The following is a 17,489-nucleotide window of genomic DNA, read 5'->3' as shown; positions in this document are numbered from 1 at the left end:
AATAGTCAACTCATAGAAACAGAGAGTAGAAACCAGAGCTGAGGGTTTGTGGAAATAGGGATTGGTAGAAGGTTACAAACTTTCAGCTATAAGGTGAATAATGCCTGAAGATCTAATGTAAGACATGGTGACTATAATTGAGAACACTGTACTTTATAACTGAAATTTGCTAGAGAGTAGAACTTAAATGGTCACACCCCCAAAAAAGAGTTATGTGAGGTGATGGGTGTGTTAATCAACTAGATGGGGGGAATCCTGTCACAATGTATATGTATATACATTGTATTGTATATATACATGTATATATGATGTACACTTTCAATATCTACAATTTTTTATGCCAGTTATACCTCAATATGGCTGAATTTTTAAAAAAATAGAAAAGGAAAACAGTCTGGAGAGAGGGCTGAGAAGGGCAAAGGCAGTGTTACCATAAACTTAACAAAGCTTACACTCTATGGCTCCTCCCTCACACTGGCACTGCCTGAGGCCTTGGAGGATTTTTGCAATTTGATGACAGCATCATATATGTATTCATAATTTCATCTTCTTTTCCTTAAACAGGGGTCCAAATTGTAAAAATTTCAGGTCCTGCGTAACACGGATCTACCTCTAAGAATAGAGAAATAATCCAGCACTTACCCACTCTTCAATCAATAATTGATTAATAATTTCATTTGAGTTTTAGCAATAATAATGCATTATTATACTAGTTGAATAATTTAAAAATAAGATTAAAAATACATTAAGTAATTCCTCTCACCCACAATTCTGTCTAGCATACTCAGTATAAAAATAATTTTTCAAAGCATGTATGTTAATTTAAAGTTTTTGATAAAATATGACCTAACCTGTTCCACTACGACACATGCTGGGATTTGTTCCAGATTATATGCCTTGACAAGGAAAAATGCTCATGATCCATTGCTAAGAGAAAAAACAGGTTATAGAACAATATGTATGATATAATTCCTTTTGTGTTTATAAATATGATTATATAAACAAAAATATTGGAAAAATATTCAAACTGGTAATAGTAGCCATCTCTGAGAAGTGAAATTATTAGAAGGTGGGAGAGATTTGCTTTGTTTTTTTTTTAATATTTCCAATTTGAATTATCCCTGTCTTATGATCTGAAGTATTTCTACTAAAAGTATAAGTAAAAATGAATGAGAGGTGAGGAAAGTGAGAAAGAGGGGAAACCAGCCTGAAGATATTTAGCAGAGGAAGAAATTAAAGGAAAGTATATGAAGTAGGATGCCAGAAAGTGTATGGTATTGACAGCTACTTCTCAGAATTAAGCTGGGCTTTGTAGCTGTTGATGATTAGGACAGAACTGAGCATATATTGAAATTAATTCAGTGTAATTATTTTATCAGATAAAACTATCTTTTTTTTTTTAACAGCCATTGCTTTCTTCGTGTATGTCATAAAATAGTATTTACTGATGAATTTGAGTATGTCGGATATCTTGTGATACTAATGAATATATTTCCTATTATAATTTCTTGGATATCTGTGTTAAACGATATCTATGAGCTTGAATTAGCATATGCTAACTACTCTTTTCTTGCATTTTATATCATGGAAGCACTACTTAAGGTAAGCTAAAATGTGATTTTGTGTGTGTGTTTGTGTGTGTGTGTGTGATATGTCTAACAGGGAGATTTCCTAATTTCATTTTTCAACACTAGCTACAGACAGTTTTCCAAAGGAGTGTATAAAATTCTCCCTCACTCCTCAAACAAATTTATTTTTTAAAGGTGATTTTAGGGTGACAATAGAAAATATTCATACTTTAAGGATTGATTTTGTATTTGCAAATTTTTAATTAGTGTGTGTCAAAGAGATGCAGAGTGAGTTAAAAAGGTATTGGCAAAGTTCTTTAACTTAGCAGAGAGGTGAGCACCTGGATGTTCATTTTATTATTTTTTTTTAATGGAAGATTTTTTCTTTCTTTCTTTCTTTCTTTCTTTCTTTCTTTCTTTCTTTCTTTCTTTCTTTCTTTCTTTCCTTATTTTTGGCTGCTTTGGGTCTTTGTTGCTGCGCACCGGCTTTCTCTAGTTGTGGCACGCCGGGGCTACTCTTCGTTGCAGTGCGAGGCCTTCTCATTGCAATGGCTTCTCTTGTTACAGAGCACAGGCTCTAGGTGTGCAGGCTTCAGTACTTGTGGCATGTGGGCTCAGTGTTGTGGCACATGGGCTTAGTTGCTCCACGGCATGTGGGACCTTCCCGGACCAGGGCTTGAACCCATGTCCCCTGAATTGGCAGGTGGATTCTTAACCACTGCGCCACTAGGGAAGTCCCATTTTATTGTTTTTATACTAGATAGATAAACAGATGGATAAGTAGATTGATAGAAATTCATTTATACTTGAAAAACATTTCATAATTTGATTTGTTAAATCCAGTATAAAGGTAGCTGTTAAATGATGGAAATGTATTGATGGGTGCACAAACTGATAATAGTATTGTGTCATATGGATCAAGTTGTAATATAAAATATTTTTAGCCAGACGATTTAAATAGAAGAATTATATATGATATTCAAACAAAGTGGATGAAATCTCGCATCGTTACTGGAAAATTAAAATGCTACTGCAGAGCTGTGATTGGTGGGGAGAGGGGAATGGCTTCACATTCAATCACATTGTATGTAATAAATTCCAATTAGTTGGAACGACCATAGGGGATGTCACTTAATTAAGAAGAAATAAAGCAATTAGGGTTAGGGTTAGTACCAGGGTGAGTGTGAGTAAAGGATTCCCTAAAATCACTTAATATGTACTATAGTGGAAAGAACACCGAGCTGGGATGCAGCAGACTTGGCTCTGGTTTTGGTTTTCTCTGACAGACAGTTAGCTGTTCACCAAGTCACTAAACTTTTCCCAACCTTAGTTTCTTCTTCTGTAAGATATCAGGATTGGCCTAAATGAGAGGAAATGATCCCTCCAGCTCTGTGGTCTTTGTACTTTGCCAAGTTTAAGCTTCTGTCACAACTGTGCATAGCCATAGCTCCTTCAGTCAGGTCCACTTAAGAGAGCAGAAAAGGACTGCAGAGACTTCGCTACACTTCATAGCTAAGAGGGTACTCCCAAATGTGCAACTCTGTTCTTGTCTCTCCCTTCTATTTAACTCAGGATTCATCTTCACTGCCCGATTTACAAGCTTGCCTTCACTTATTTTCTTTGCTGTCTTTTCTACACAAGTTCAGTTCTGCCCCCTTTGTACTATGCCTATTAAAAATTCATTATGTTAATAACAACAATAATAAATGATCACTAAGGTACCAGGTATCATTGCAATTATAACATTTCAAATCCTTAAGTTAGCCCTTTAATGTAGATATATATTATGACTTGCATTTTACAGATGAGGGACCTGAGTCTCTGAGAAGCTGTTTAAGGTCACATAGCTAATGATAGTAGAGTTTGGATCCAACCCCTCAAAGTGTGTGTTCTTTCTAATACACAATTCTACCTTAAACTTTCCTTCTTGTATTTTCAAACTTTTCCCAAAACACTCCTCAACCTATTAGAGTAATGGATCTTTTGAAACTTTCTCAGAGGAAGAGTAATCACTCTTCTATATCTGAGTGCTGGAGGCTTCCATTACCTGAATTTCTAACCATTCTTTAACAACCTTATATTTAACAAACCCTCTTCCTTTGAAGCCTACACTATCCTTTTATACCAAGCTCTTCCTCTCCTGTGGCTGTATTCTATTGACCTCCAAAAAACTCCTTCACGTTTCCAAATACTGGGCATCTGGATAAAGTCTTACTGTTGATACCAGTTCTTTCAAGTTCCTAAGAGAATGATCTAACCTATATTCTGTTTCAATAAGAAGGAAATGAGACATCTACAGTAGCTGAATGGTGCCTTGAGCAGGACCTCACAAGACCAGGATCTGGTCTTCTGCTCCCTAGATTCAGACACTGAATTTCCTCAGCCCCGCCAAATGTGAGCAGACTCAAGGGAAATGACTCTCTACCACTAAACACACAACAGTCTGTTTACAAACAAGCATGACAGTTTCCTAATTTGTAATCGAGCTTACACTTTCCCTGGCGTAAATAGGTCTGTCTCCTACAGTCTCTGAATCATAGTGAGTAGGGGGATCAGGCTGCTAAAAAAGACAAATTAATCAAATTTACAAATCAGTATCTTAAGTGTTATGATAGAGACCTACACAGGGTGCTATGGGAAAAAAATGGAGTTCCTTACACAGAATAGTAGGTTTAGAGAAGGAAGGCTATTAAGGAAAGGAGATGCTTGAGTTGAATTCTGAATAATGAATAGGAGTCAAAGTAGGGAGTATATGAGTGGACAACAAGAATAAAGGAAAACTTAGAAGCAACAATGTGACACATACAAGGAACAATATTCCTAATGACAGGAGCTTAGGGATGGGTTGGTCACGATGCAGATTGGAGAGATGTTAAATCTGTGAGGAGGATATGGAAAATGAGACAGGAGACACAGACGTGAATTAAATAATAAAGGGCCTCATGGGTCAGGCTATCTCAACCACTTCCCTGGCATCAACTACCATTCATAGTCTAATGATTCCCAAACTCATGTCTCCAGCTCAGATTTTATTCCGAGCCTCAGATCATATAGACAACTGATGACTGGATCTCTTCAATAAAATACTGTGCAAACATCTCAAACAGCGTATTCAAAACAAATGTATCATCTCTAAACCTACTCTTGCTTCAAAATTCCCCTGGAAACCTAATTTCCCAGGCTGGATTCCACAATCATTTTTGACCGCTCCTACTCTCTTAGTTATAGTAGGTTTTCAATAAAAATTTTTTAAATAAATAAAGAATGAATTAATAAGTTAGTAGGTATTTTGAATATTTTATCTCTTGGAATAGATATTTCAATATTTTAACCATTTAATTTCAAGTTGATATGATCACTTCCTAGTATTTTAGACAAGTAGAATCTTAAGGTAGATCAGAGAAAAACCTAACTAGTAATGTTTCAGTTATTATGGAAAATGGTGTAGTAAAAGCAAAAACAAATAAGATAATATAATTTCTTTTTAAATCGACAGATAGCAGCAATGAAGAAGGAATATTTTTTACATGCCTGGAATCTATTTGAGTTAACAATTACATTAATTGGCATCATAGATGTAATGCTTATTGAGACAAATTCCATTAATTATCATACTTTTGATTTGATTCAAACAGTGGCCTTTATAAAAGTTGTTCGATTTCTTCGCGTTCTACGCATTTTGAAGGTAAAGAACTATTAAATCATGCAGTTTCGAACTGCTCCTGACTGCTTCATGAAATATGGACTAAAATCAGTTTACTAGTGTTATGGTTTCCACTTTCTGTTGGGCTGATGTTTATATTTTAGATCCCTTTGACAAATTAAATTTTATAACAGATTATATTATGAATATCCAAGTTATATTAGAAATTTGTTTAGCACATGAAAGTACAGAAATACTCATCACAGCTTCTCCTTTGAATAGAGAGCACATGAAAACTCCAAAGTAATGTTTATTCTTATGAATACCTGAAATAAATGATGGAAATCAACAAAACAAACCATGTAGCGACAAAGCAAATAGTATACATTCATACAAATTAAGAAACCGAAAAATACACATTCTGTGTTATATAAACTCATAATATTATAAAATCACAGCATCAAAAATGACCTTTGACTGTCTAATTAATGTCTTCCTATAACAAGTATAATGAGTAGTTATTTATTTCTATATGAGTGTGGAGATTATGGAGCATGGACTTAGGGATCAGCCAACTCTGCTGAAGTTAGGAGACTGTACAAGGGTAACAGATAACCTGGGGACTTAAACCCTCAGCAAAGAAACAATGAAAAGTTAATTGTGGGGCCAAACAGGGAGTATAGTTGTGGTGGACTCTCACTCAAATGAACCATCTAGTGAACAGTTTAGTGGGAGGTTTAGCAGGTAAAAGTGACAGTACTTTATAGACGGTCATTTTATGGCCTAAGCCCAGAAGATTAATCACATTGTTTTCCAAGAATTTAAACCAGTTGAAAATAGCATGCAATTCTCTCTAAGGGAAATAAGTAAAGAATAAAGTCTTAACCTCACAGAGACATCTAATATTATTAGTTACGGGGAAATAGCTCTAGCCATGAAATTATAGAGATACTATGAATAAAATAACCAAGAATCTTGACAAGTTACTATAGTTACCATTGAGAGCATGTCATTTTTTATTAATACCTATTTTAAACTAACCAACATAAAATCAACTATAATTTGTACAATTTATATTAAATAGTGGTCCTGTTTTTTAGCTCGTAACACCAAAGTTGCTGCAGATATTAGATAAAAAGATGAGTCATCAGCTGTCCTTTAAGTATGCTATACTAAAAGGATATATCCAAGGTGAAGCAGACATAATGACTATAATTGATAAGATTGCAAGTTCTAAACAGATTAAACAGGTGAGGAAAACTTTAAATACTAAGAAAATGGTTTATGTTCCTCACCCCTCAGTCTCCCTCACCCATCATGTCTTCTGTCTATATATGACCTTTGATTCCTGGTTTGCTAAGAATTGTCTGTAAAAACTGAAACTGATCAACATTTAGATTACTCAAAAGGCTCCTTACTGAAGTGTCTATGCCATATTAACAAGTTATGAGGCTCTTGGAGCACATCCTTTTGTCCTTGTGGAGCTGTCATGAAACCTGTGTGCAGCGGTCAGCTTCTCTCAATGCAAGTTCCAGGATCTGTCAGGCTACAGATGCATTAAATAGGAAATATTGGAGGACGATAAGTGATGGCAGGGTTGAGCCAACGGACCTTCCTCATAATTCCCAAAGGCTCCTTCTATTTCTCTATATCCCTGATTTTCCCACAGTAAATAATGAAAGAAGTAAAGGATGGGGATATGGCAAATGGAAAGGAGTACCAATAACTTACTTAGAGGGAAATCACATCTAATTCTCTCATTATACAGATGAGAAAAATGAAGCCAAGAGAGGTTAAATGATTATGCCAAAGTCACACACATAGCTAATAAACAGCAAAGAGAATGCTAGGGCCTAAGTTCTAGACCTTATTTTTCATTTTCTCAATTAGGCAGATTATATGTCCCCACAAATTTGCCAGCTATGTGGAATTAAGCAGTCACCTTTCAAGATAATTTAGAACATTTGAATGCTATAGTCTTTTTTTTTTTTTTTTTTTTTTTGCGGTACGCGGGCCTCTCACTGTGGGGAGAGGCCTCTCCCGTTGCGGGGCACAGGCTCCGGACGTGCAGGCTCAAAGGCCATGGCTCACGGGCCCAGCTGCTCCGCGGCATGTGAGATCTTCCCGGACCGGGGCACGAACCCGTGTCCCCTACATCGGCAAGCGGACTCTCAACCGCTGCGCCACCAGGGAAGCCCTGAATGCTATATTCTATATGCTATATGTCCAAAGCTTTGTAGTTGAGAACATTGACACTCAATATGTAGTTGAATACAAAGAGCTGTATCTTTTCTCTCTTCACCACCTGTAACTATAAAACTATTTTGCTGCATTTTATTACCTTTATAACCACTCATATTGAGGATACACAGTAGAAAATACAGAAGGACTTGAATCTCTAAGATATTGGCCAGTTTCAGTCCTCATTTCTGCTCCCACATAGTTTGGTTAAAACTTCTATCTCATTTAAGGTTGAAAGCCACACCTGTTTCCGAAATTTGGAGGCTATCAAAAATTGAATGGGAGAGTACTAGCATGCCTGCAGTTTTCAGAATCAATAATATCCTAAAGTAAGTTATTTTAAGAAAAAATATATGACTTACCTTTAGGCTTCTCAAAATTAGCCTAGGTAATGCCGCTTCTTATCCTCTCCACCACTCTTGCTAGAGTAAAATAAAATTCATTGCACAAAATTCAATTCTAATTCCTGAAAAGTTCCCCATCATATTTTTCTTTAAAGTTATTTTTTTAATTCAGTTTATTTATTTATTTTTGGCTGCGTTGGGTCTACATTGCTGCTTGCAGGCTTTCCCTAGTTGCAGTGAGTGGGGGCTACTCTTCGTTGCAGTGCGCAGGCTTCTCATCGCAGTGGCTTCTCTTGTTGCGGAGTACAGGCTCTTGGCACACAGTCTTCAGTTGTTGTGGCACGCAGGCTCAGTAGTTGTGGAGCATGGGCTTAATTGCTCCACAGCATGTGGGATCTTCCCAGACCAGGGCTTGAACCCATGTCCCCGGCATTGGCAGGCGGATTCTTAACCATTGCACCACCAGGGAAGCCCTAAAGTTATTAATTTAGGTTAAAAATTCATCAGTTGCAAATGTAAAGACATTTTATAACAGTTTTTTCCCAAAACATTTCTTTTGTTCCGTAGATGTTATTAAGGAGGATAACGAAGAATACAGGACATGCTATGGAAGAGCTAGGTAGGTACCTCTCACCCTAAAGATCTAACATGACCATCTCTTATCATCGTTTCTTCAGAGAGGCAATGGTTTTGATAACGAAACTGATCTTTGAGGAGACCTACTTACTATCAATAATAAAATGAATAACTTCAACAATCAACATGATCGTATCTTTGGCTGGATGAGAATAGTGTAATATTACCCCTCCACATTTGTTCTCTCTGCCTTATACCACAGTGAAGGACTTTTAATTTCTGTTTAAAGAAAACACATTTGCATGCCATGGTTATGCATGTCTTTATCACCTTATAAATTCTGTTTTCTTCCAAACATACCTTCCTGAGCAACACAAGGAAAGAAGCTATTTTTTCCTCCGTTTGCCACAGAGTTGCCATCTGACAATTTAGGCTTTAAAACGAGTTGAAATCGGAACAGAGCCTCACAGATCGCTGATGTGACTGCTAGGAGACTCAGTGCCCAAACGTGACAACAGCCTGTTCTCTGAATCACACCAATTCATGGTCCTAGTGCAGCACAAATCCTGGGAGTGAGACAGACACATCCCTATAGCACAGTGTTTACATGTATGGAGAAGAAGGGGGTTTGGTACCAGATGGTGGACAACAAAAGAACACAGCAAGCCTGGGAATGAGGCCAAGCATGAGAGATCTTGCATGGCAGATGGTTGTCAAGCCAGACAAGAGGTCATGACCAAGAAAAAGTCCTAAGTGGATGAAACTCTCATGGGCATCCAGGAATCCACATCAGACAGGCAGGAGAACATAGATGAGTGATCTAGATGCCCAGGCAGGACAGGTGGAAATGACCCAGGAGGAGTGAGAGAACTTGATCAGAAGCCATATTTAAGCACAGTCTGTAGTCAGAAATCTTCATTTAAACAGAATGAAAAATTGGGTCATGAACTCCAGACCTAGAGCCCAGGAGAGCCTCTCAGTGTCCAGCATAGGTGCTTCAGTATAATTTTGATCCTAGGACTAGGGCTGTCTGTCCTTCACGGGCTTAGACACAGGTATGGGCTGCCAACAAGAAAATGTCAGGCAGAATTCTGTAACTACTGGTGAATTTTGATTGATTGTAGAGACCTCTTCAGGGAGAGATACATTTCCCTGTGGTGAGGGTTATACTCCATGAGTTTAAAGAAGAAATATTAGCTTACTGTCCACATGAAATATTTAAGCAATGTCCTATTTCCTCTGAAAATATTTTGTTATTTTTCAGGCTACTTAGAGTATGACCACCCAGAAATCGCTGTCACTATGAAAACAAAGGAAGAGATTAATGTCATGCTCAGTTTGGCTAGAGAAATTGTTAAAGTTTTCAGGTTAAAAGGAATTCTTCATAAAATTGAAGGTTTTGAAATTAATAAGGTATGGTAGAATATTTTCAAAACAAATATACTTACTTGATATATAGTTATTTATGATCATCAAACCTACTTTTGGCTCTTTCCAATATAGGCCATTCCTGCAATATAAATATATAACTTAAAATAGTTGTCTAAAGAAAAGCACCTATCAGAGAGAGTTTCCTTCCTGCAGTTCTATAGGTCAACTTCCCTTTCCTTTCTTGCCATAGTGAGGGACAACTTCTTTCTACGCTTTGCACCCAGACTAAAGGTATAATGAAACTATTCCTCATCCTAGGCTAAACTGGGTATCAATATGTTCCTGGGAGTTACCTGTGACACTCAAACAACTTTTTCCATAAAAACTATGATTTATAAGAACACTCAATTATAGGGTAAAAAATAATTACATTTCCTTTCTCTAAGTTATTTAAATGGTACTGTGACATGTAAAAAGTTAGAGAGGGTCCCAACTCATTCTGTAAGTATAAAATTTATTCTCCAAATCGAGAATAGTATAAGGGGAAAAAAGTTATTATACTTGTGAATACATATATAAAACTTTTTAACACAATAGTAGCTAGTTGAATCTGGCATAATACACTATGACTAAGAAGGTTTTGTCTCCCAAAATAGCTATATAACTCACTTATTAAGAGATCAAAGAAGAAAAGTCATCTGATAAAATCCAACTCTCATTCAGAATGTTCAAAGGCTAATAAAAGAAGTAACATCCTTAACTGGATAAAAAGTATCTGTTAAAAATCTGAAGCAAACATTGTATTAGATGGCAAAACATTTAGAATTATTCCCATTAAAGTCAGAACAGTACCATTCCAGGTAGTGAATGCTGTGCTTGTAAGTCTTAGCCAGATCAAGAAGAAAAATAAAAGGAACTTGAGAGATGGAAGTTTTGGAAAAAGAATAAAACTGTTATTTCCTATTGATTGTTTAATCTAAAACCCTAGAGAATTAACTTAAAATTGATAATATAGGATCAATAAAATAATTCAATAAGGTTTCCAGAAACAAGATCAACTTTCAAAATTATTCCACAACTAAAGAAAATGTGGAAAAATATTGTATTCACAATAGCAATTAAAAACTCTAAATCCTTAAGAATGAACCTAAGGTAAAATATGTATAACACCACATGGCAAGAACTAAAAGGCATAAAAAAAAATAAGTCTCCTTGAAAACAGGACCATGGAAATTATAGCATCTGAGGAATAGAAAGTAAAAGATAGAAGAAAAGTGAGCAGAGTCTAAGGGACCTGTGAGATACCATCAAGTGGACCAACACATGCGATGTATATGTCCCAAGAAGACAAGAGAGAGAGAAAGGAACAGACAGGAAATTTAAAGAAATATTGGCTGAAAACTTTCTAAATTTGATGTAAGGCATGAATATTAACATCCAGGAAGCTCAGTGAACTTCAAGTAGGGTGAACTCAAATAGACCCACATCAAGGCACATTGTAATCAAATTGCTGAAAGATAAAGAGAGAATTTTGAAATCAGCAATAGAGAAAAAATTCATCACATACAAAGGATCCTCAATAAGATTATCAACAGATTTCTCATCAGAAACTTTGGAGACCAGAAGAAAATGGGCTGATATATACAAAGTACTAAAAGAAAAAATAGTCAACTAAGAATCCTATATCCAGCAAAAATGTCCTTAGAAGTGAGAGGGAAATTAAGACACTTTCAGACAAACAAAATCTGAGGGAGTTCATTACCACTATACCTGCCCTGAAAGAAATTCTAAAACATGTCATGAAGATTGAAATGAAAGGACACTGGACAATAACTCAAACCCATAGGAAGAAATAAAAATCTCAGTAAAGGTAAATACATGGGCAATTATTAAAGCTAGTATTATTGTAATAATTGTATCTGACTCCATTTTTTTTGTTTTCTACATGATTTAAGAGAGTAATATATTTTTAAAGTAATTATTAGTCTAAAAGCTAGAATTATTACAGCTTTGGCTTGTAATGTCATATTTAAGAGATGAATGCATTTTTAAAAATATTTAGTTTGTGTTTTGGACAGACAACACATAAAGATGTAATATTATGACATCAACTGCAAGGGGTGGGGATGAAGCTGTTAAAGGAGCAGAGTTTTGTATGTTATGGAAGTTAAACTGTTATAAATTCAAATTAGAGTGTTATATTCTAGGATGCTAAATGTAACCCCTGTGGTAATAGAAAAGAAAATAACTAAAGAATTACATATAAATAAATGAGAAAGGAGTTTTAAGTGTTTCACTACAGAAAATCAACTAAATACAAAAGAAGAGAGTAATGCAGAAAATGAGAGACAAAAAAGGATACAAGATAATGAAAAGATGATCCACAAAAAGGTAGAGGAAATTTTCAAAATAAATATATCCAAAAAAGTGCTCATGTTCAGAATATATAAAAATATCTTACAAATCAATAAGAACAGGACAGAAAATTCATTTTTTAAAAAAAAATCAGCAAATGATATGAACAGGCACTTCCTAACAGAGAATATTCTAGAGGCCAATAAACATAAGAAAAGATGCCAAATATCATCATCATAAGCTTAATGCAAATTAAACCCAAAAGTAAATACAAATACACAACCATCAGAATACTTAAAATTAAAATAAAAACAAAAATACTGGCAATACCAAGTGTCGGCAACTGGAACATTAGAGTGGGAATATAAACTGATGCAATCACTTTGGAAAATTATTTGGCAGAATCTACTAAATTTGGACATATACATATCTTAAGACCCAGAAATTAGATTATATAACCATATATACAACAGAAATGAGTACATATGTACAGCAAACAAGTATTCACTGCAGCATTTCAAAAGTCCAAAACTGGAACAGCCCAAATGTCAATCAACAACAGATAAATAAAGCTGTGGTATATTCATAAAATATAATACTACACAACAGTGAAAATGAAATGAATGAATGTTTACTCCTTGCAACATTATAGATGAATCTCAGAAACATAATGTTGAGCAGATGAAACCAGACACAACTAAGTACATACTCGTTGATTTCATGCAGATAAAGTTCAAAACCAGACAAAGCTAAACTATGGTAATAGAAAAAGAGTGATTAATTTGGGGTAGAAGTAATGACTAGAAGAGAACATAAGGGAGGATTCTAGGGTTCAATAAATGTTTTATTTTTTAATCTGGGTGCTGGTTACGCAGATATTTTCATGTGGTAAATGTTCTTTGATGGACATTATGATTTGTGCACTTTTTGCATATGTGCTATACTTCGGTAAAAGATTTATTTATTTTTCTTAGTTTCTGCTTTATAACAAAGTGAATCAGCTATACATATACATATATCCCCATATCTCCTCCCTCTTGCATCTCCCTCCCATCCTCCTTATCCCACCTCTCTAGGTGGTCTCAAAGCACCGAGCTGATCTCCCTGTGCTATGCGGCTGCTTCCCCTAGCTATCTATTTTACATTTGGTAGCTGGGACGAAGTGAGAGAGTGGCATGGACATATAAGATTTACTTTTAAAAGTAATCTGTGACTTCAGAATAATGATAACATAGAAAAATGCTATAACGGGAGAGGTTGAAGGTTTCCATGGAAGAACAAAAATCTCAGAAAAGCAAGAAAAGGAAATAGTATAAAACCATAATTGTTTTAAACATTCTGTGAACACCAATTTTGTTCATCTCCTTTCTTAACTTTTGTGGTTTTAGTTAATAATGGCCAGAAAAAGAGAGATACTTGATCTTCAACCTATGTACAAACCTCTTACTGTTGACAAAGCACTCTATCATATTCCATGGCTAGATAAAGACCAAGACTATATAAGCTTTATTCAGGTAATATTTGTATTTGCTAGTAATACTATCTCTAACGTATCAGCAAATGATATTTTAAAAGGTAAAGATTTAACCATGATACTCTTCAGTTTTAAATTACCTAAATGTCATTGATTACCTGTAGGATAAAATCAAAATCTCTTTGAATGACATGCAAAGTTCTCCCACAATCTGCCTCCTGCCTACCTCTCCATCTTTACTTTCTGTTACCCATGTGTCATATACCCCATACTCTATTTATACTGAACCACTCATGGTACCCCAAGAACTTTATACTGTTCTTTAAGTCCATTCCTCTGTGAGTGCTATTTACTTATCTTGAAATGCTCTTTGCTTTCATTTTTTCCCCCAAAACCTCCTCTGCTTATTGCTTCTCTGGAAACACCCCCACCACAGGTACTCTGAAAAGCAGGCTTTAGAGTCAAATACCCCACCAGTAGAAGAACATCCTATGGTCCATCCAGAGTTTGGAAGACCAAAGGAATCACCACTGTTACTGTATATCTTTATTATAGCATCATTACATTGTATTACAATTATTATCTTTACATCTCTCTCCCCTACTATAATTTTTACCTCATCCAGCTTTTGAACACTCAACTCCTACCATGTAGCATCTCACATAGCGGGTGTTCAGTAAGTGTTTGTGGGATGAACAAATAAAGAGATTTAACCTGTTCTATTAACATCTTTTTCTATATCAAATAAGTAACAAAAGACAAATTATATTTTTTCACCTGCTTAAAATATTTTGAATGAATGAATTTTTTTATTACTTCATCAGCTGTTTAGAGCACGAGTATGTATAAGACACATATGTGCCATTAGTTTCTATCTGTCCTATCTTTCATCCAAATGAAATATTTTCATCCTTCTACTACATTCTTATTCCTAGATTAGATTGTTTTTTAATCTACGTATGAACACCCCATCTGAAATTACATACACCTGTGAATATCCACCTTCTTCTGTTAGCCATAATTCCTATTTTCTCTTACAAATTTATTACTAACACAAAATTTCAGATATTTTAAAGTAACATTTACTTTAAAAATGTACAACTTTTTAAAAAATGTAAACTCCAATCACCACTAAAATATTATTTATGGCTTATGTATTTGGTGATATTTTTTAGGAAAGATCCAGAGTTGTAACATTTGATTGTGGAAATGATATATTTGAAGAAGGTGATGAGCCCCAAGGAATTTATGTAATTATTTCAGGCATGGTAAAGGTAAGGCAGAGACATTTATAAATGCCCTTGTGAGCACTAGTTAAAAAGTTACATAATACAGAATAAATACCTTTCAATGTTAAGAACTCCATTATTCCTTTTTTTGGACAGCAGCTGTTATCCAAACAACAATTTTCTTCCTCAGACACAATGATAATACCAGCCATCACCTTTAAGTCATACGTTGCTATTGATAACAAGAAACCTCAAAGGATCAGCATTAAGATGGAAAATTATAATATACATTGTTATTTATCTTATATTTGAGTTGGGCTTTTAGCCATTCTAAGACAGGTATAGGTTGAGTGAGTAGGTGGGATCAGAAAGATCAGAGTATTTAAGAATGCTTTTTTTCCAAGTCATTGCTAATTTAATAAATTCACTTTAAAAGTTATGAGTAATACGTGTTCTCAAACAATATATAAATATTAAAACTGTTAAAACCAAAGGGGGAAAAAGCCATAAATTAAATAGTTTTGGTAAATTAACTGGCCTATGTATTTTTTTTCTTTCTTTGTTCCTGAACAGCTTCAAAGATCAAAGCCAGGTTTGGGAATTGACCAAATAATCTGGGAGTCAGAGGAGAAAGATTACCAAATAACTTACACAGACTTTGTGATCAGTGGGGCAATAATAGGAGAGCTAAACTGCTTGACTAATGAACCTATGAAATATTCTGCCACCTGCAAAACTGTAGTGGAGGTCAGAAAACATCACCTAATGTCTTACTGTTGTACTTTGTTAAATATCTAGTACAAAATTTAAGGTTATTTTTGTACTTGTATATGTTTACAGTCTAGCGACAATTTTTTAAAAAATAAGGATGATAAAGAAATAAAACTTGTTATAAAATTTTATGAACACACTATAATGTCCTAACAAAATGGTTTGTAAAAGTTAACCTACCATATTGAAACAAGGATTTAACCAGAAAAACTGGTTATATGAGATCTCTCATGGGAAAATTAGATGGGATATGTTAACTATCAATACCATAATTTGGAGGGTAAGGAAGGGAACAAGTCAAAGAGCTGGGGTTTATTACTAGAAAAGTTGAGCAAAGTGGACGGAAGTTTCCTGACACACAATTGAGGACAAAATCCTCAAAGCAGCAGAGACTTCCACTGGCCTAATGTGAACTCAGAAAAAATAATGACTGTAAATAATTGAACCTCCAAAATATATAAAAACCCATAAGTCGATAATGACACCTATTTTTTTATTCCATAAAGGTTGCTAGGATATCAATTTATGTCTCTGAAAATGGATTGCTTCTTTTTTTTTAAAGGACCGTGTTTTATTTATTATTTTTTTTACTATATATATATATATATATATATATATATATATATATATTTGGCCATGCTACACAGCTTGCGGGATATTAGTTCCCCAACCAAGGGTCAAACCCGGACCCCTGGCAGTGGAAGCCCGGAGTCCTAACCACTGGACCACCAGGGAATTCTGGATTGCTTCTTTTAAAAAAGAAAAAATTAAACATTTATCTTGCCTTTCCTCTATGAACTCTTTCAAGGAAGCTAAAAAGAAAAAAAAAATGATGAAAAATTCTTCTGTGTAGAAGAATTCCAGCTAACAAATATAGAATGACAGAATTAGAATATCTCCATTTTGCCATCCCTAATGAAGTAATAAAACCTCTGTCAGAATGTCTATCATCAAAAAGTCTACAAATAACAATGAGACTTCCCTGCCAGTCCAGTGTTTAAGACTCTGTGCTTCCACCATAGGGGCCCCAGGTTTGATCCCTGGTTGGGGAACTAAGATTCCACATACTGCAAGGTGTGGTCAAAAAGTGAAAAAAAAAAAGTCTGCAAATAACAAATGTTGGTGAGGATGTGGATAAAGGGATGCCTAGTACACTGTTTGTGGGAATGTAAATTTGTGCCACTATGGAAAACAGTATGGAGGTTCCTAAAAACTAAAAATAGAGCTACCATATAATCCAGGAATTCTGCTCTTGGATAGGTATATGAAGAAAATGAAAACATTAATTCGAAAAGATACATGTACCCCAGTGTTCACAGCAGTATTATTTATAACAGCCAAAACATGGAAGCAACCTAAGTGGTAATATATATATATATTATATACATATATATGGTAATATTACTAAGCCATAAAAAAAGAATGAAATTCTGCCATTTGCAACAACATGGTTGGACCTGGAGGGTATTAACGTTTAGTGAAATAAGTCAGAGAAAGACAAATACTATAAGTTATCACTTATATGTGGAATCTAAAAAAAGAAAACAAACAAATTAATATGACAAAACAGAAATGGACTCACAGATACAGGAAACAAATTAGTGGTTACCAATAGGGAGAGGGAAGGGGTTGGGACAAAATAAGGGTAGAGGATTAAGAGGTACAAACTACTATGTATAAAATAAATAAGCTACAAAAATATATTGCACAGTACAGGGAATAGAGTCAATACTTTGTAATAACTTTAAATGGAGTATAATCTATAATAATATTGGATCACTATGTTGTACACCTGAAACTAGTATAATATTGTAGATCAACTATGCTTTAATTTTAAAAATTGGGCAAAGGATTTGAACAGATACTTCACAAAAGAATATACAAATTGCCCATAAACGCATGAAGAAAATAATCAAT

The 17,489-nt window shown here is 34.9% G+C and overlaps 1 protein-coding gene across 1 annotated transcript in view; it reads left to right on the top strand.

Moving 5' to 3' along the window:
* SLC9C1 (solute carrier family 9 member C1) overlaps nt 1–17,489 on the top strand; it is a 95,104-nt gene that overhangs the window by 64,158 nt on the left and 13,457 nt on the right. The window contains exons 15-22 of the mRNA XM_030836838.2: nt 1,407–1,602; nt 5,065–5,253; nt 6,312–6,461; nt 8,364–8,415; nt 9,637–9,785; nt 13,487–13,612; nt 14,748–14,846; nt 15,375–15,548. Coding sequence (XP_030692698.2) covers nt 1,407–1,602; nt 5,065–5,253; nt 6,312–6,461; nt 8,364–8,415; nt 9,637–9,785; nt 13,487–13,612; nt 14,748–14,846; nt 15,375–15,548 — 1,135 coding nt within the window. The remainder of the gene's footprint in view (nt 1–1,406; nt 1,603–5,064; nt 5,254–6,311; nt 6,462–8,363; nt 8,416–9,636; nt 9,786–13,486; nt 13,613–14,747; nt 14,847–15,374; nt 15,549–17,489) is intronic.

This window comes from Globicephala melas, chromosome 4 (genome assembly GCF_963455315.2).
Source record: "Globicephala melas chromosome 4, mGloMel1.2, whole genome shotgun sequence".
Classification (NCBI taxonomy): Eukaryota; Metazoa; Chordata; class Mammalia; order Artiodactyla; family Delphinidae; genus Globicephala; species Globicephala melas.
The sequence above is the reverse complement of the archived record's forward strand: the minus strand, read 5'-3'. Positions and strand labels throughout refer to the sequence as shown.